Here is a 20,117-nt window from a genome sequence, read left to right as displayed (position 1 = left end):
AGCTACGTATTTTGGCAGCGCCGCTTCCCGACAAATAACGCAGACTACGTTTTTTAGCGGGGAAAAGGTTAATGGGGTTACAAATGGCAAAATGTTCTTACATTTGTGCCCTTGCATACAGTAGTAAGCCATTATTTACACTGAAATTACCAAGTAATATGCTATTAGAATAGATCTAATAACCAGTATTATAATATAATAATAACTAAATTGCCACTAATTCTGCTGCAATTGCATTAGTCTTAAAATACAATAACAGTAGAAAAAGCACCTATTTTTGTGTCTATATTCTTGCCAGTGAAATTGCGTTGCTAGGAAACAGCTTTGGCCCATATTTCCTGTCAGCTACTCATATTCACTAATATTTCATCTGAAAAGGACTAATAATGTAATACTTATTATTATTACTATATATTTTATTTATTTGTGTAAATGTACAGGATTCAAATGAAGGTATAATTTGTTTGAAACGATGTAAACGTCACCTTATACCCAAAAGTGGTATTTTTGGCGAGAGTATGATTAAGCGTCAGGCAGGAATGAATTGTGGGAAAGCAAACAAGGAAATAAGATATTTCCATTAAAAAAATCCCACCATCCCCCCAAAAAACTATAAAATAAATTATGACTACAGTATTTATCATTAATTGATTTAAATACAATTTTCACAATAAGGGCTAAATTACCCAATAATATATCATTTTGCAAGAGAAAGCTTATTTATTATTCTGGTGGTTATTCAAATGTGAGGGAATATACAGTACAGTATGCCACTGAAGCCATGTGTGCTGCTTACCTGCTGCTTGGGTGTACTCCTCTTGACCCGGTTGAGGGTTTTGCGGTTGTAACTCTCACCAGCAAGGTGCACTTTGACTGTTCCAGAGTCCAGGGCATCCGCCGTCATTTTGGGGAATATATGTAAAGGCTCCTAGGGACAGATACGTATAGTATGCTAAAGACATTCTCAATTTGCCTCTTTTGTGTTTTATTCTTCTGATTAAAATGTACAAATATATTCTCATGTATATGCACAATTTGGCAATAAGAAACATCAATCAATCAATTGTTAGTAAGTCAGCAAGATCTATAGAAAGGGTGGGCACAAATCTCTTCCAAGATCGAGGCATGGACATTCTTCCTGTCCCTCTGGGGCATGTGATGACAATGTTTTTGTGGTTGTATGTGTGTGTGTGCGGTTATGGACAGAATAGCGGCTTCGGATGTTATCAGATGATTTAGTCTCCTTCATCAGCCCTTATCAGCATTTTGCAATGCAGTCCAGACATACAGTAGCATACACAGACCGGACACAGCTGGGGTCATATGATGCAACAGTGGACCACTCATCATACACATACAGTATACTGTATGTCAACTTGAGCATGCGTCTGCACGATGCTCCGTTGGTCTGACCGTGCATACCAAGCCTTGGCTTGTAGCGAAGGGACAGGAGCGTTGTAATTGGCTAGTTCTGGTCCATAGCATCGCGGGACACTTATCGCATCGCCTGGAGAGACGATCGATTACTCTGTGATTATAAATTCATAACAATGTCATACCATAGTTGTCATTGACAACTATCGCCTGCTGGCAGTGTGCACAAGAAATATTGAACATTATCCGCCTAGTAGTTTGTGAGATTAGTGTGTGCATGAGTGCGCCTCACATGCGCATGCACGTGTACACACACACACACACACACACACACACACACACACACACACACACACACACACACACACACACACACACACACACACACACACACACACACACACACACACACACACACACACACACACACACACACACACACACACACACACACACACACACACACACACACACACACACACACACACACACACACACACACACACAGGAAATCAGCCAAGAAGTGGTATCATCATCCAGTTCAATTAGGCCGCTGACTCCATGTGGTGATCTTTAACGTTGGCCAAAGGATGGCGCTACAGGAAAAGCCACAGGAATCACCAAATTCACAAGGATTCTTCTTGCTGAGCACTTACAATCTTATGACAATGTGCCCACTATATTTCAAGATACTGGAACCTAGCCTGTCATGTCCAGACTAAATATCTGGAATCTGTGGAACCTGCATTTCCAAGGTGCAGATAAAAAAATGCCTCCGGTGATAAACCCACCCCACATTTTCATACTGGTTCCTGATTGGTGCCCCACAACTTCAGCGAAATCCAATCACAACTGAGCGGAGCAAGACTAATCTGGGAGGGCAATTTCTTATCCTGGCAAACTGGAACCAGTAGTTTTCAAGATATGTTGTTTGGGATCAAAGTGGTGGATGGCTGGACAGACTGACAAACATGTTTTTAGCCACTAGTGGGGCTAAAAACAAAGAAGAAATACCAAAATGTTTAAGGACAGTGCACTACCTGGTGCTGGGCACTCATGTTGACTCTCCTCAACAGCCTCCTCTTCTGTTCGTTGAGCAGGCTGTCAATCTTCCTCATAGGCGGAAGGTATAACTCATCTAAGGCAAAGGAACATTCAGCGCATTCAGTCATCTATCCAGCGGTCCAATGTGGTCGATACATATTGAGGTAGATGCACATTGGGACACAGTTCTCAAGATGACAAAAATAATAATAATAATAATAATAATTGTGCACTTTTTTTAGTCAATCATTACGTTTGGGTGTCGTGAAAGTACATTATGCTTTTCAAAATGTCATATTTTATGCCATAACTTTCTTACATAATCTTATGTTCCCCTTTAATCTGTTCTTTTATTAAATAAAAAGTCTTAAAAATGTGTGTGACTGCGAGAGTTTTCTCACCGTCTGTGTCCTCCAGGGCTTGGATCATGTCAGGGTCCAGGGCTGTGCTGACCAACATCTCCACGTAGCTCCTAAACATCTCCCTCATGGCACGACTGTTGATGCCACCTCGCACTGGACCTACAGGACACAGGGAGACAGGGAGAAAAATGACTTCTGCAGAACATGGATCAATCTGCAATCACATTACTGTTTAACAAGTCCCAACAATAAATCAAAATCAAATCAAATTATTATTCATAGAGCACATTTACAAAGACCAGTAGTCAACCAAAGTGCTGTACAAGACCAGATAAAAGAAAACAAGCATACAGAGAACAAGAAACAAAAATAGCACAATATAATAACAACAAAGCAAAAGACAGATATTACACAATTTAATTTAGTCAAACAGAATTAATAGCTAGGGAGAAGAAATATGTTTGCTGCTTGTACTTTTATAACGTTAGTGACAAATTAAACCTTGATTATTGATAACTGGTGATGTTTTCATGATTTTTCAACATTGGCAAAACAAACATATCTCGTCAGACCCTATAACAAATTCTCACCTTCGTCATCGCTTGGCACGTCGGGGGAGGAGTCTGAGTCAGAGGAGGAGGGAACCTCCTTCAACCACTTCTTCCTCTTCTTGGGCGGGGGCTCGGCTTTCTCCTTCACAGCACGGGCCCTGGAGGGGCGGTCGTCCTTCTTGTCCGGACTGCTCCTCTTCTCCTCTTTCAGCCTCTCTCGGTCGCTGCCGCTTCTCCTCTCATGGGAGGCCTGACGGTTCCTCTCCCTCTCCCTCAGGCTCTCCTCTCTCTCTCTCTGTTTCTCTCGCTCCCTCTCCCGCTCACGCTGTTTCTCTCTTTCTCGTTCCTTCTCTCTTTCTCTTCGCTCCTTCTCTTTCTGCTCCCTCTCCTGCCTCTCCCGCTCCTTCTGCTCCCTCCTCTCACGCTCCTTCTGCTCCCTCTCCAGTTGCTCCTTCTCCCGCTGCTCCCTCTCCCTCCTCTCTTTCTCCTTCTGCTCTCGCTCCCTCTCCTTCTCTCGCTCCCTCTCCTTCTCTCGCTCCCTCTCCTTCTCTCGCTCCCTCCTCTCCCGTTCTCGCTGTTCTCTCTCCTTCTGATCCCTCTCTTTCTCCTTCTCCCTCTCCCTCCTCTCCCGCTCCTTCTGCTCCCTCTCCCTCCTCTCCCGCTCCCTTTCTCTCTCCTTCTGCTCCTGTTTCTCCTTCTCCCTGCGCTCCCTCTCCTTCTCCCGTCGTTCCCTCTCTCTCGCCTCCTTCTCCTTCTGCTCTCTCTCCTCTTTCTCCCTCTCCTGTTTCTCCTTCTCTCTCCTCTCTCTCTCCCGCTGCTCCCTCTCCTCCTTGTCCCGTTGTTCCCTCTCTCTCGCCTCCTTCTCCTTCTGCTCTCTCTCCTCCTCATCCTGTTGTTCCCTCTCCCTCTGCTCCTTCAGCTCTCTCTCCCTTTGCTCCTTTAGCTCTCTCTCCCTTTGCTCCTTTAGCTCTCTCTCCCTTTGCTCCTTTAGCTCTCTCTCCCTCTGCTCCTTTAGCTCTCTCTCCCTTTGCTCCTTCAGCTCTCTCTCCCTCTGCTCCCTTTCCTCCTTCTCCCGTTGTTCCCTCTCTCTCTGCTCCTTCACCTCCCTGTCCCTTTGCTCCTTCAACTCCCTCCCTCTCAGCTCCTTTATCTCCCTCTCCTGCTGGTCCTTCCCCTCCCTCTCTCTCTGCTCCTTCCCCTCTCTCTCTCTCTGCTCCTTCAGCTCTCTCTCCCGCTGTCGCTCCTTCTCCCTCTCTTCTCTCTCCACTCGGGGCGGTGTCTGGCTGAGCGATGGAGGCGGCGGCTTGGGAAGTGACTGCCGTCTGTCAGTGAACAAGTTAACATTTTCAATTCAAATGTATTCCTGTTTTTTATGTTGTTGGTTTTGTTTTCTGAAACCAATAGACCACCTTACAAATACATAAATAAAATAAAAACCTAAATGTCATGTCACACACAAGTTGATATCAAGTGGTTTTATCCGAATGACAGCACGAATGTGTCACAGAAGAAAAGTAGAATGTGTGGCCATCGGGGTGCTGAAGGGGTAAAGTACTCGCCAGCCTCTGTGAAGATGTTCTCCAGTGGGAAACCAGCAGGGTATTTTGTCTACTGGTTGTTCAGCGAAGAGGGGCTGTCCCCTCATGTTTAAATAATTGATAAATCAGTCAGAACCAAGACTTTGTTAATTGATTAGTCACTTTGTATGCTTTTTTCCCCATGCCATTCCATTAATTATATCTTGAATAATGTTGAGCAGATCTCTTGTAAACTTTAATTTTCAATAGCCAGTAGCCATTGTGTTCAGTTCTCAACCTCGCAAGCCTGGAAAGGGTGGTGTCTGCATGATTGTATGTTGTAAATTCTACAGATTTCTTGATTAAATCAACTACCAATAATCAACTAAATTCCTATGCCTCTTCAGTTGAGGACAGCCCTGGGGAGATGGCATGTTCTGCATGTGTACCCTATGTGTGCATCAGAGGAGACATGTACAGTTGTCTACGTCAGTGGTTATCAAATCTTTCATTTCAAGAACCCCCAAATTGATTGTATTAGGCTGCATGCAGACCCCCATTTGGAAAGGTTTTGTGCCAGGGACTCTGGCTGTACTGTTGGTGGGGAGATACAGTGATATGGTCTGAGTAGTCATTCTCATACTTATAGGCATATTCACTCATTGGGCCAACTTCTAGCTGGTGAAATAAATGAAATGAAATGGCTCCTCATTTTGCATATTATTGTATATTATTGTTTGTCTTTAAATGTCTCAATTTATTGAATACAGAGGATTACACTAACACTTTTTGTGTTATCCTTTTAGCACATTTTGTATAATTCGTCTTTCCACTTCCCCTGCAATCAAAATCATAGTACTGCTGATCTATTGGGCTGCCTCCTACAGGTTTAATGTTTGTTTTTAGTTCAATGTTTGTGTTAAAATAAAAACGCCATTGACAATGAATGGGAAATTTACGTCACATTAAATGCCATTAACAATAAAGATAATTTAATGTTTGTTTTGACACCATTTGTTTTACATCACCATTACATCCCCTAATCATAGCAACATGAGTTAGACTTTAATATATTAGCGCCCCTCACTTCACACGTGTGTGTGATTTTTGTTACTACAACTCTATATTAATATTTCCTGGCTGTTACACATGCAGTTTGCACATTGTTCATTGCATAGATTGTTCTAGGTTTCATTTTCTTGCACCTGTTCTGGTATGTCCTACATACTGGCAATAATAGTGGTTTTGAGTTCAGCGCAAGCAATTTATTTATTTATTGCCTCACAAGGTTTTGGGTTAGAATTTATTATCAGACCATGCTGCTCTCATGAGAAATAATCAAAATGACATGCCAGCTGAAAACCAAAAATGAAACTTCCCAAAGACAAACGTACCTCAGAGTAAGGCCAGGTCTATGCCAGGGTTTCCGTGAGCACACTCGAACGTAATCCTTCTTATTGACGTTCTCCAAGAACTTCACGTACAATCGCTGGTACCGCATTTTAGCATCGCCAAAGTAGCCCAGATACTGAGGGAGGAAGGGAGCACAAGTCTGTATGGGAATAGCACACTGCCTTCGACATCATTTCAAATACATTTTAATCCATGTATACAAGGATAATGGCGGCGCTAAAACAATTTGGTTCTTTCTTACAGGGTTGCAGAGAGTGTGCTATCATAAAGGAGACGTCACCTTGGGAGACTTACATTGCTGGTGGCACAGAATTGCCTTTGTCCATCTTTGATCTCTGGGCTGAACTTCTGCAGCAGTGCTTTCTGAACCCTCCAGATTGGTGGGGGCTCTCTGCCTGTCTGCAAGGCCATCTGGGAGGCAGATACATAAAGACATGAGTAACAAAGGGAAGTACTGCTGTTGGCTGAAAGCGCTAATGTCTGCTAAGTGAAAGCTAATTGCTGTTCAAATTGACTTGCGATGACAGTCGCTAAGGTTGTATGTAACATTGCATCAGTTGCTTGTTTAATTACCACCATTAGGATAAAACATGAATCCGCAGCCATTTGTTAATGTTAATGCTTTTTGAATTATAAACTTTCAGTGGTGTAATGTGCACTGGTCCAGAGGCAGGAACTGAACTCAAAGCGTTGTTAAAGGAGAATTCCATACTAAAAGGCTTTCTTACCTTTCTTTGTAGTTGTTACGTCCCCATCATAGAGGTCCAGGTGTTATTTTGTGCAAAAGCTCCTTATTGGCTATTTCCCCTACCATAAGCCCTAAATGAATTGCATTGAATTGAATGGGATGTAAGGGGTGTTGTGCTAATTTTCTTATTTCCATCGAAATAAGTAGTAAAGTGTACCGCTTGGGTTATTATTTACATTATGAAGAGAGGATATACTGTATACAAAAAATATATAATTTTGAGCGATGGAAATAAGCGAATTAGCACAACACCCCATACATCCCATTCAATTCAATGCAATTCATTTAGGGCTTATGGTAGGGGAAATAGCCAATAAGGAGCTTTTGCACAAAATAACACCTGGACCTCTTTGATACATTGACATAACAACGCGTCATCAGAGCGGAGGGAGGGGCGTCAGCTGCGACTCCGCGGCTCCGCCCACCCCCCAGGGTAAGATTTGTGATTTGTGATTTGCTCTCGTTCACTGCAATGCAATTTGCGGCATTTTCAAAACAATATTGCGCAGAGTAGCGATTATCAAACGTATTTGCAATGCCATACGTTGAAAGATCTGTTGCCCGCGGACAAGGCACGTTACCTCCGCAAGTTAGATATTATCGGCATGGATGTTTGTCCGTATGTGATTAAGGATTGGAAAAAGTTGCATTGGCAGCCATAGAAAATTCTGCCCAGGGTAAAAAACCGGATGTGATGTTTTTGGGCGTTCCTGTCTTGTTAAAAAACCGGCTGTGACGTTTTTGGGCGTTCCTGTCTTGTTTCGTGTCAATGTATGGGGACGTAACGACTACAAAGAAAGGTAAGAAAGCCTTTTAGTATGGAATTCTCCTTTAAGAGAATAAGTCATAACAAATTGAGTCACCAGGCCACCCCAGTTTGCTAGATGTCAACATACTCTATATGTTTGTGACTATTAATTGATTCAGCTGCAGCATAAAGACTAAAGCATGCTAAATACATTTACGCTTTGGACTTGGTAGCAGCAGCCACCACCAGGCTCCGCCAAACTTTGTTCAACTCAACTGTCATTGCATCTCTGTATGTGTTTATAATTTTATTTTACAGACGGCACGGGTGGGCAGCCGTGTGCCCTCCTTACCTCTGGGCCCCCACACAGTCGCGTTGTCTGCGTCACACTAGTAACGCCCCTGCTCAAAGTCACGGTAAAACAAGTACGATGAATTCCACACCTAACGTGGGAATGGTCGGAAATTTCGGTACACTCAAAATATGAACGTAAATTGCTTGATGAATTGGGGCCAATGTGCAGAACATGATGTGAGGAGCAACCGGGATAGTCAGTACTCCCAATCTTCCGTCGTAGTCTGAAAACTCACCTCATCAGACTCCACCTTAGCCCGTAGAACTTGCCATAGCACTGGCCCTAGCCTCGACGACCTGGCATATGCATATATTCCCCCGGAAATGCTTTGTCTCTTATCTTTGAGGCCCCAATCTACACTGTAAATGTGTTAATTTACCTGTACAGACCTTAAGTGTCCATTAGTTTTTTTCCATTTGAGGCGGGATATACATAATTTAGCTTGGGCTTGGGGGTCCATGGACCCTATGTTTAAGAAGTGCTCTATGCATTTCCAGTCATGGCAACTGGCAATCAAACTCACAAGGCGGCGCTCACCTTGAGAGTGCCGATGTCCTCCGTTCGCACCACAAACTCGTCACGCTCACGGAAGATGCCCTCGCCGCCGCTCTCGCTGTCTTCCTCCTCGCTCTCGCCGGCGATAGCGGCGTCCGACTGTTTTTTGGCCAGGTGCAGCGAGGTGAGCCGCTGGGGGGGCGGGGCATCCTCTGGCGTCGGGGGCGACGGGGGTGGGGAGGAGGAGGAGGACGGCGAGGAAGACGAAGGGGAGGAAGGCGAGGCCTGTCCGACCTCCGCTTCCACCTCCGCTTCCACTTCCGCCTCCGTTTCTTCCACTTCCGCCTCCCGCTCTGCCTCCCGCTCTGCCTCCCGCTCTGCCTCCTTCTCGACCTCCTTCTCGACCTCCTGCTCGACCTCGGGCTCCTGATCCTGTTCGGAGGAGGACGGGGGAGGGGTGGCGGAGGGAGGCGGGACGGATGCGGCCGCGGGGAGGGTGGAGAGGGGCGAGGAGGGAAGGGCCGGGGGAGAGGTGGAGGGAGGCGGGGAGGCGGCTGAGGCCGCCGCCGAAGCGGCAGGCCGGTAAGGGGCCGGCTGGCGGGAGGGAGAAGGCACCGGACGCTCCTCCTCCACTTCCTCCTCTTCCTCCTCCTCCTCCTCCACGTCCTGCTGCATGGGAAGCGGCGAGGGGACGGAGAGTGGAGGGAGGGGAGAGACAGAGGCGGAGGTGGGCGGCGAGGGGGAGAGGGACGGCGATGGCGAGGGAGGTGCAGGGGCCAAGGGGGGTCCCGATGGAGAATCTGAAGAGGGGGGGGGGGGGGGGGGGAGCGGGGGAGGGGAGGGGGGGTATGACAAAAGGAGATCAGTTGCCTGGTAACCACTGCCAGTTTCAAATCAAGAATACTCGACATCCGTGGAGATTTCTGCTATGAACATGACGGCAGAAATGATTGATGACAGACAGACACAGACAGACAGACAGACAGACAGACAGACAGACAGACCACCTTCAACTTTGAGAACATCCAGCATCTGAAAAGCAGACATCCCTCTATCCTCCTCCTCCTCCTCCTCCTCTTCTTCTTCTTCTTCTTCTTCTTCATCTTCCTCCTCGTCGTCATCAATGTCTCTGTCCTGCTGCTTCACATTCTGCTCATCCACCTGTCTCAGCGTCTCCTCCTCATCCTCTGCACCCTCGCCCGCCTCCTGCTCCTCCTCTCGCTGCTCTTCCTCCCTCTCCTCCGCCTCCTCCGCGTCCGATGGCAGCGAGCAGGCCTCCGGCTCCTCCTCCTCCTCGCGGCTCGGTGTTGAGTGTCGCTGCGCGTAGGCCTGCGCCTCGCCCTCCTCCTCCTCGCCGTCCTCGTCCGCGAGGAGCAGGGGCGGCGTGTGGGGGAGGGGCGGGCTGAGGGGCGGGGCCTGTGGGGTGACCGGGGGCGAGGGCGTGCAGGGCGGAGCCTGGTCCACGGCGGCCGCCATGGCGGCGGCCAGCGAGTGCGGCGTGTCGTAGAGGGCGGAGATGGCCGAGGAGATGCTCTTCTGCAGGTCCTGGTTCTTGCTGACCGAGTCCTCCTCGTCCGAGGAGAAGGAGGGCAGCGTCTCCAGGTTCCTCTTCAGCTCCTCGTCCAGCCGCTTGCAGGGGCTGGGGCAGCCGCTCAGCCCCAGGCCGCCTGCCTCGCCCACGCCGTACGCGGCCTGTTGCTGCTGCTGGGGCGGAGGGGACAGGGGCCTGATGCCACCCTTCAGAGAGGACGAGGGGTCCCCCGTCTCCTCGTCTTCCCCGGCGTCGGGGCCGGACCCTAGGTCCCCCGGCTGCTTCTTGCCCGTCTTGAGGAAATCCAGGAAGGAAGCCATGAAGCCGGGTTTGAGCTCGGGGGTTTTGTCGTCCACCTGGGAGCAGAAGCCAACAGTACAGGATGAGGGGCTCACATAGGGGAAAGGGGGCCGACCCCCACATAGTGGAGGCAGAAAACCATTAGGGGCCGTGTTCACCAAGACGTTTTTTCTTTTTCTTTTTTAGCGCAGCATATTAAAAACTATTTGTAAGAGCGTGATGAGGAATTTGCGCTCGCACGTTTATTCACGTGTGCAGTTTTATCTGCTTGCCTGAGAGCTGAAATAGTTTCAACTCAGGCGTTTTTAAGTATTTTTTAGGCGAGTGCCTGGTGTTTTCAGCTGGGGAGAAACGCTTTAGTGGACACATGGCCTTACTATTCACAAAAGAACAAACAGTAATTTTATCTTTGCTTTGTTATATATTTTTTCAGTTTGAACAGAATTGGCATTATGTGTGTCACTGATGATGATGTTTTCTTTTTATCCCTTGACAATGGAGGTTGTAATAACCCTAAAGAAACAGCAGGGGGCAGCTGAGGGCTCTTCATTGAAATTGAGTAACCGTGGCAACAGCTACCCTGGCAACAGTCTTCTCCTCTCCTCTCTCCCTTTCTCTCTTTTGTCAGTCAGAAAGAGCTGGCTGTCAATCATCACTACTCTCCACTTCGCCCTCTATTGGCAGCTGACGTGCACAGACCTCAAACATTTTTATTTATTTAAGCCTAGGCTTCTCAATGTGACAAATATGTCGCCATATCAGTTACCTCGAATTGCCTGATTTAATTTAAGGATGGCAAAACAAACTAAAACTTCATGGGGTTTCTGTCTCCCTGTGGGGTGCATATAGGCACCTAAGGGGTGAACAAGGCAGAGCATGTGTTGCTTTCTCTACCACAAAAGAAGGACCTCAGTCCAGAGAATATATGAGCCATGAATAATAAATGGTCCTCTGGGTTACATGTAGTTATGTGGAGGGATTACACCAACTTACAGAACCAGAGAGTTTCTGCATAGTAGCCCAGGCTTCTGGATTCAGTTCCTCATCCATCTCTCTCTCCCACATCATCTGGGACAACATCAAAAGAAAGCTAGTTTCAACAACCCGGACGTGAACGTGAAGTGGGATCAAAGGTGACAAGTGACAATAGTTTTTTTAGGTCATCTGGAAGAAAGGTGCCTCCTGGACGTCTAGTACAAGACGTTTTCCTTTTAAGAGTTAATGACGGAGAGACGAGAGTCACAGAATGATGAATGCTATTGTCTCTCAAGACCAAATTTGAGAAGGAAAAGATAATACTGATTACTGATGACATGAACCTCTGTTAGTTGCAGACTGACATGGCCCTTCATTTCACAGGCCATTTTCATAGTGTATCCTGTCTTCACTCTCTGTTGCTTAGACATGTCTATTAAGCACAATCCAGACCTTCAGAATTTATGTGTAAGTAGTCTATAGTCACACACACATCTACTCACTCACATTCACCAGCATTTGTTTGTCAAGCAACTATTAGTATTAATTGACCAAGTGCAATTTAAAATATACAAGGCAAGATTTGGGCACCTGTTTAGGTTGCCAATCCAATCACTTCTCTCAGCAATCAATTGAAGAACACGACTATGTGCTATGTGTATCTATGTGCTGAAATCAACCCCAGATAGCATATCCATATGTATATAAAGAACTTGAGGAAAGAGTTTTAAAATTTGTATTGTGGCATAAAATAAAGGGTCTTAGACCTAAATACTAATATTTTTTGTTTCAAACTCACTCGGAAGATAATTCAGTTTTCTTTGCAAGTATAGTCCTATGAAAAAGACGCCTGCTGACTTTTACATAGCATAGTCAAACTTGTATTGGTATTTCTTCTATGTCTTGGCAAGTAAAAGTGTCAGCTTCCTAAAACTTTGAAAATGTAAATACTTTCCAAATTTACACTTCAAATAATACCTTTTTTATCTCACAACAAAGGCAAGCTCAGCATGTATCATGGAGAGCTCATATGTCAGTCCAGCTAATGAGCAAAACAATGATATACTTGCTGTCAACATCTCAACATAAATATACTGCCTGGTACTAACCCTGGAAATGCATAATACCAGACATTTTAATATGATTAGAAATTGAGATAACGTATTTCTTTAATTGATGATTTAGCTGTCCTAATAATTTTAGGACCGCTCTTTGCCTCCCCCCTCTTGTAGCAAAATCTCAAATGCAGCCACTCACCTCCTGCGCTGCTTTCTGCTGCTGCTGTTTCATCATCTTGTTCTGCGACTGGCTCAGGTCAGTCCTGTTCATGTCCATTCCGGCGGGAGGCCCTGGACTCAGCCCTAGCGTTGGCGCTGAGCCCACCGAGCCGTCCGACAGTGCAGGCTCAGTGCTGGACAGGGAGTCTGTCCTCATCATGGAATCTGATGGAGGCATCGAGGGGATGGGCAGTTTGATCTACAAGTGAGAGGTTCATGTGAGAAGGAGATGAAGAGTAGGATAAAGATACGTGAATCGAGCAAATCAAAACAACTAGCTAATTTAGCACACTAGGAAGAAAGGTAATCTTTGTGATATTTCTGGTAGAAGCTTTGCAAAGGAGAGACAAGTCAAACCTAAAATATGATTTATGGTACCATCCATTGTTACCTTGATTGGCCTGATGGGCTCTTGATGTTGCGGCTGCTGGGCCGGCTGTTGCTGGGGCTGTTGATGGTGGGCGTAGGACATGTGCTGCTGTTGATGCTGAGGATGGGGGTGCTGCTGCTGTTGCTGCGTTGCTTGTGGGTGGTGTTGGTGCGAGTGCTGTTGAAGTTGTTGCTGTGGGTGGAACTGCTGTTGTGAATGTTGCTGCTGCTGCTGCTGTTGTTGTTGTTGGTACGGGAGGCTCTGCATTTTGTTCATGTCTCGATGCATCTCCACCATACCTTCCTCTTTCCTCCCCCGCCCGCGGCCCCGCCCGCGGCCCCTCCTGGTCTCTCCGCCTACCGATCCCATCAGCCCTCGGCAGTAAGGGGGTTCCGGAAGAGGACGGATGCGCGGTCGCCCTCTCGGTCGGGGCGGACCATCACGTTTGGGTTTGCTGGGCTTTCTACCTCTTTTCTTGGGGCCGTCGTGGGGAAGGAGCTGCGGAGGGGGTCCGAGGGAAGAGTACCCTGAGGGGTGGCAGAAGTCCATGTCGCCCATCAGTGGACTGAGGCTACCCACTCCAGCGGTCCCCACAGACTTTCTACAACTAGACACCAAGTCAGGCAACAGGTCAGGCAGGCGGCGGCTGTTGAGACGAATATCCGCTGGGACGTCAGCCTTGTCCTCGTCGTCCTCAAACTCATACTCCTGCGCATACGTTTTCTTTGCCTGGGGCTGTGGCTCCCTCCGTTGCTTCAGCAAGTGAAAGGAGCTGGTCTTCAGTAGTTTTTTGGGCCGAGAGGAGCAGAAGATAGGGGAGGTCAGGCCACCAGTTCCTGAACTTCCGCCCACTCCAGCAGCTCCCATCATTTTGTTGCCTGAGCCATCCCCGGGGACACCTGGACCAGTCATTCCCATCCCCTGGGTTTGGGACTGGATGAGACCGAGCTGCTCTGTGTTCACAGTGGAGGGGAGTTCATGGGTCTTCAGAGAGTCTAGGTCTAAGTGCATGTTCCCATTTCCTGTCTCTGGCAGGCTGTGGCAGTACTGTCCATACCCTTGATCGCTGTGGTGACCCATCATATCATAACCACCTCCTCCACCCCCTGCTTTCAAGCTCTCCATGCCCTCCTGCCCACGTCCCTGGGGAATGTCCTCTTGAACTGCCTGTCCTGCCCCGGCATCTCCTGCACAGCTTGACTTGTAATCATCTGAGCAGAACATGTCCTCCATTCCTGGGAAGAAAGATCGGTCTTCGTCCTGTAACAGAGAATCTGGGAAACAGATGGAGGTTAGTGGTACGAATCTCTGCTGTTGCTGCTGTTGTTGTTGCTGCTGCTGCTGAGTCTGGCTTTGGCCTGCTTTTCCCGCGGGGCTCACAGTGTCAAACTGGTGCTCTTTGAGCTGATCCAACTGCGAGTGGGAGAGCTGAGGCTCAGGGTCCCTTGCCTGTTGTTGTTGTTGCTGCTGCTGCGGAGCACCCATGTTGGGGGCCATCTGGTGGGCGTGCGGGTGGCCAATGTGGGGGTGTGAGAGCTGGTGGTGAGGATGCGCTTGCTGTTGGTGGTGAGCATGGGGGTGGCCGTGGGGCTGAGGCTGGTTGAGGTGGTGCAGGTGGGAGGGGGCAGACAAACCCAAGTCAGGTTCAGAGAGGAAGTCATGGAGCTCTGAGGCGGCCTGCTGTGGATGGTGTGACTGATGGTGTGGCGGGAGCCTATGCTGCTGCTGTCGCCGTCTGTCTCCACCCCCTCCACCCCCTCCTCCGCTCCGCTCTGGAGCACCTCCACTTTCCCTGCTGTTGGCCCGGGAGAGGGATCGCTCCAGCATGTCCAGCGGGGACACCGAGTTCTGGCTGCCCTGGCTCTGATCTCTTGGCTGGGTTCCGCGGCCATAGTGGGCCTCCATAGCCTGGGACTGGAGTTGAAGTTGCAGCTGAGAGGACTGGCTCTGAGAATGGGGGTCCACCCCTGCAGGCCCTGCCCCGCCAGCTGACCCCATCATGGCCTGTTGACTCATGGGGTGCTGCTGCTGCTGTGGCTGCTGTGAGGCGGCTTGCTGGGGGTCCATCTTGTTCTGTGTGGTGTGGGACAGGACGGATTGGAGCATGTGGGGCTGCTGTGGTTGGTCTGGGGGGGAATCCATTAGGGACAGGGAGGCTTGGCTTTGCCGAGCCTGCTGCACATCGGGAGTCTTTCGCAGGTAGGGTATGTCCGTGGCATCCGGGGGTTTCTTGAGTTCCATGTGAGGGTGGCCGTGGGAGTGGGAGTGCGGGTGGCCGTGTTGGGAGTGCTGGGAGTGCTGAGAGTGTTGAGAGTGCTGAGAGTGCTGGGAGTGCTGGGAATGTTGGGAGTGCTGGGAGTGCTGGGCATGTTGCGAGTGCTGTGAGTGCTGGGCATGTTGCTGAGCGTGCGTGGGCACGTGTGAGGCGTGAAGCGGGTGTTGTGAGTGTGATTGCTGTGCGTAGTGATCTCCCCTCCCGTAGTGGACCACCGACCCAAGGGAGTCATGCTGTTGTTGGTGGGGGTGTGCGGTGTGTGGATGGGGGTGGGGGTGTGGGTGTGAGAGAGAGTCCGTTCCCCCTCTTCCCCCACCACTGCCTGACCCTGACATGGATCGTTCAGCCTTGGCCTGTTGTTGTTGTTGCTGTTTCTTCAGAGACATCTCCAGCTGACTGTCCAAACCAGCACCGACTGTTCCAGGAGCTGTGCTGTTGGTGGCACTGTTGGTGCGGATAACACTCTGAAGGTGATAGCGCTCCTCGGACACCTTGTTCATGTCATAGGCCAGGCCCTTGGCACCGCCGTCCCTGGCCTGAGGGAGAGACTGGGACGGTTGCCCAGGGGGCGGCTGTGGGTGGTGCTGGGACGGGTGGGGAGCTGGGCTCTGGGCATGCAGTAAGTGCTGGATCAGAAAATCGTCATCGTCATCATCTTCTTCATCTTGTGAGCGTTCGACTCCCAGCATGTCGGTTTCTGATTTTTGCTTGGGTGGCGTGGGGTGGTAGGACTGGTTCTGGGTTGTCCGGGCATCAGGGTAACCTTGTGGGGAGGACATGAAGGCAGAGGAGAGGTATTTGTTGCCCCCTGGACCTCCAGGGGACTGTGCAGGGCGGGCAGGTGCAGGAGAGTGCAACCCAGGTCGAATGATGGCAGAGTTGCTGGACGGGGAAGGGCTAGAGTCAGGCAGGTGGTATGAACTGCTGCCCCCGTTACCAACGCTGGCAGCCCCACCTCCAGAACCTGCGGACACGGCTCCAGCACCAGCTGACCCGGGTCCTGGGCCAGCCCCACTTCCAGCTGACCCCCCAGTGCCTCCATATCCCAAGGAAGGACTACCTGCCCCTCCAAGAGACGCAGGCAGTGAGCCAAAACTCGAGTCCGTCCCGTAAACCACTTCTGCAGAGAAGGAGCGCCCCCCTGCCCCCATGTTTCCATAGCCCTTCCCCGCAGTGCCTGCATTTCCGGAGCTCAGGTCCTGGGCCTGTGGTGAACTGAAGCCCCCATAAGGTTGGGACATGTGTGAGGAGGGAGGCTGGTTGGGTGAGTAGGACTGGGCCTGCTGCTGCTGCTGGGGAGGGGTCTGGCCTGGTAGGCCTGCGTTGGACTTGACGTTGGTGACAGGAGAGCCATAGCTGGACATGCAAGTTTTGGGAGTGGGCTGTTGGACGGGGGTTGAGGACACCACTGCAGGAGGTGGCGGTGGTGGGGGTACCGACTGGGGTGGCGGTTGCTGCCGAGAGGGCGCTGATGATGACCCAGTGGTGGCGTTAGAATTAGCGGAGGAGGAAGAGGTGGAGGAGGAGGCAGATGAGGCTGAGGGTGGGGTGTGAGGGGTGCGGGAGGAGGAGGAGGCTGAGCCAGAGGAGGAGTAGCCGCTGCTGGAGCTGGAACTCTTAGCTCCCTTGGACACCGAAGAGGAGGGGGCAGAGGAGGTGGTGGAGGAGGTGTAGGGCGTCTGGATAATGGGCCGGTAGGGCTGTGGCTCGGCCCGCGGAGAGGGCTTCGGATCAGAGGAAGGGCTTTGCTCCCCCAGGGGGCTACAAGATAGTCCTCCATGCCGGTGGTGTGTGGCTATTTGCTGGTAGCCTGACACTCCTCCACAGCTGAGGTAGTGCTGCAGGGGGTGCGGCGACGGCGAGGACAGCTGCGACGGGGCCGGTGAGGAGCGTTGGTAGTGCTTGATCACACTGTCCTGGCGGGGGATGGCCCTCTCCTGGGGAGCCTGGGACTGAGGCTGAGGAGGGGCTGGGGGCGGTGGGGCTGGCGTGGGCGAAAACATGGAGGCGTTATAGAGTTGGGAGGACTGGTCCTGGAGTTGGGAGGACAGCAAATTAAACTGGGGAGGGGGCAAGTGACGACTGGCAGAGCTGGTGGGGACTTGCGACTGGGGTGGTCCCGTGGGGTCCTGCACGCTGCGGTATGAAGCGGCTGCACTCTGTGACGAGAGCAGGCGGTCGAAGCCCAGGCTAGACTGGGAGGGAGTCTTGATGTGGAGCAAGGGGTCGTGGGGCGAGAGCAGGCCATTGGACGTCGGGCTGAAAGTGGGCGTGTCCTGGAGGGAAAGCGAGGGAGTGAATGAACGTCCAGAGAAGGAAGCGGGGTGCTGGTAGGCAGAGAGGGCAGAGGATGATGGGAAGGAGCCTGAGCCAGGGAGGGCTCCTGAGATGAAGAGCTCAGCTGGGGCTGGCGTGTGCATTGCTATAGGACACAGAAAGGGAAAGGAGGTAGGGAAGGGGGTATAAGGCGTCATAAAATGAACATCATATAGTGAATTTAAAACGAATTACTATTTACTAATGACCTCAATTTCTTGATTGATGCTAGCAACTGACCAAGATATGACGACCATGTACCTTGGTCAAAATTTGTTCTCATGTTTTTGTTATTTAGCCTTGTTTTTCTTGACCACAATGTTAAGAATGTAATTTAGATAGCATGTTATTTATACATATGCTGGGTTCATTGTTTACCTGGCATCCTATATTTTCAAAGTTCAGATTATCATTTTGATAGTATGTTTAGACTGATCTTGTATGGTTTACCTGTGATCCTAAATTCCGGAGGCCCTGTTTTTCGTTGCATTCTACTGTATGGATGTGATTAGCTTTCTTATTGCAAGTCGCTCTGGATAAGAGCGTCTGCTAAATGCCTGAATTGTAAATTTTATCTCTCATACAGCCATATCTGTTTTTACGTATTTTTATTTATTACGGATTACGGTATCTATTTTTTCCATGTAAATTGGAATGTCCACCTTAATCCATTTTGGGCGGGAAGCGGGAACCCCTTTTGGTGTTAGCATTGCGTTATGCTTTAGCTATTGAAAAATTGCAGATCTATAAGCTCATAGCGCGCCACCGAGTGGCGCGCTACGAGCTTGTAGGTCTGCTATTTTTGAAAGATCGAAGAACGACTGACATAGAAACATATTTAGAATCTGATCTCAGGTCAGAATGGGTTACACTCACCGGTCTGCCAAGATGGTGTGCGAAACTGTGAGAGGAGGGAGGAGGCAGACTGAGGCTGAGGACCACGGGACTCAAGTGCAGAAATCAGATTCATGACGGACGGGTCCGGGCCTGAGGGACTGGCATGGTGGAGGCCCGTGTCAAACAGCCCGGACAGTCCTGCAGGGACATGAGGGGACGGGAGACACAAGAACACCAGATAGACGTTACTCAACATACAATATCCACCACAAGCTCACAATGCACTGCAGATCAGCTATGTTCGCAAAGAGATTTGGTGTAGAGGGAAAACACAAGGGACCATATGGTGTATATATATATATAGGGTTTACGAGGGTATTGGCCAGTAGCATGAGAACACACTTTCATGTGCTACAGTTAAATAAGAAGAAACGTGAAAAGCATACAATGTACATACAATGCAATGCATGCATGTTTGAAAAAGTATTTCTGGCATACCATTAAACCATGCAAAGCGTGGGTCTTTTGAAAAGAAGAACATATTCGATTAAAACGGCAACAGTATGTTGGCTTGTTACAGCTGCACATCATGCAAAAAGGATGCATTTTTGAATTAATATTTAGCAAATACATTATTTTATTACACCTAGTCAATCTAACCATGAAAAGTGCTTGGCTATTTAAAAAAACAAAATGTATACAATATTTGTACATTCATAACTACACTATATTTTTTATAAATTGTACAAACTATTTTTGTTCATTTTTTTAACATTCATTTTAATGACTGGGAATGTACTCCTGGTCAAAACAGTGGTCTATGTTCTGGTATGTATTAATATTTGTCTGCAATATAATAGCCCTATGATAAGCGTATTGAGCTCTGGAATGAAATTCTCCTTTTAGAGGGAGTGCTTGCTGGTAGACTAATAACTACCGTTACCAAGCAACAACTTATGAATCAGAACTGATATTGCCAGGGCCACAACACAACCTTAGAAAGCCTTACCAAGACTCCGCCCAGCTGCTCCCCATGCCCCACCCTGTCCAGAGCTTCCTGGGTGGTGATTGGTTGCATATCCCTGCAGGGGGTGGGGTGTGCCATACGCCTGGCGGTGGAGAAGCTCTGCGTCTGGGTGGGAGGACCTGGAACTCCCATACACCAGGCTGAGGACGGATGGTCAGACAGACAGACAGACAGACAGACAGACAGACAGACAGACAGACAGACAGACAGACAGACAGACAGACAGACAGACAGACAGACAGACAGACAGACAGACAGACAGACAGACAGACAGACAGACAGACAGACAGACAGACAGACAGACGTTTTTAGTTTTACTGTACTTTGGATTTCACTCCAAGTTCTTTGCTGATTTGCACTGTCAAAGCCATGAATTTCAGCAGTATCCCCTACTGTCACACATTATATAAAACTTATCGGAGACAGTCTGTTGAGACAAATGGCAGATTTAACATGGTATCACAGTGGTTTGGGTGATCTTCAGTGCAATCTCAATTCTCTGCATTTGCATCCGTTTTTTTTTCTCGCATTTTAGCAATCCAATATCCCTGGATCGCTGTTAATGAAAGACGTACGGGGGTCCTAAAATGTCCTTCCCTTTG

The 20,117-nt window shown here is 49.0% G+C and overlaps 1 protein-coding gene across 1 annotated transcript in view; it reads right to left on the bottom strand.

Moving 5' to 3' along the window:
* Positions 1-20,117, bottom strand: part of prr12b (proline rich 12b) — a 35,223-nt gene that overhangs the window by 4,383 nt on the left and 10,723 nt on the right. Inside the window, exons 2-15 of the mRNA XM_083780171.1 lie at positions 19,498-19,655; positions 18,528-18,686; positions 13,082-17,757; positions 12,671-12,889; positions 11,432-11,506; positions 9,615-10,494; positions 8,650-9,407; positions 6,556-6,672; positions 6,243-6,376; positions 4,599-4,653; positions 3,371-3,842; positions 2,820-2,939; positions 2,415-2,512; positions 797-928 (exon numbers count right to left, since the gene is read on the bottom strand). Coding sequence (XP_083636297.1) covers positions 797-928; positions 2,415-2,512; positions 2,820-2,939; positions 3,371-3,842; positions 4,599-4,653; positions 6,243-6,376; positions 6,556-6,672; positions 8,650-9,407; positions 9,615-10,494; positions 11,432-11,506; positions 12,671-12,889; positions 13,082-17,757; positions 18,528-18,686; positions 19,498-19,655 — 8,053 coding nt within the window. The remainder of the gene's footprint in view (positions 1-796; positions 929-2,414; positions 2,513-2,819; positions 2,940-3,370; positions 3,843-4,598; positions 4,654-6,242; positions 6,377-6,555; positions 6,673-8,649; positions 9,408-9,614; positions 10,495-11,431; positions 11,507-12,670; positions 12,890-13,081; positions 17,758-18,527; positions 18,687-19,497; positions 19,656-20,117) is intronic.

Source organism: Protomyctophum parallelum, assembly GCF_964188405.1.
Source record: "Protomyctophum parallelum genome assembly, chromosome: 13".
In the NCBI taxonomy this organism is placed as follows: domain Eukaryota; kingdom Metazoa; phylum Chordata; class Actinopteri; order Myctophiformes; family Myctophidae; genus Protomyctophum; species Protomyctophum parallelum.
The sequence above is the reverse complement of the archived record's forward strand: the minus strand, read 5'-3'. Positions and strand labels throughout refer to the sequence as shown.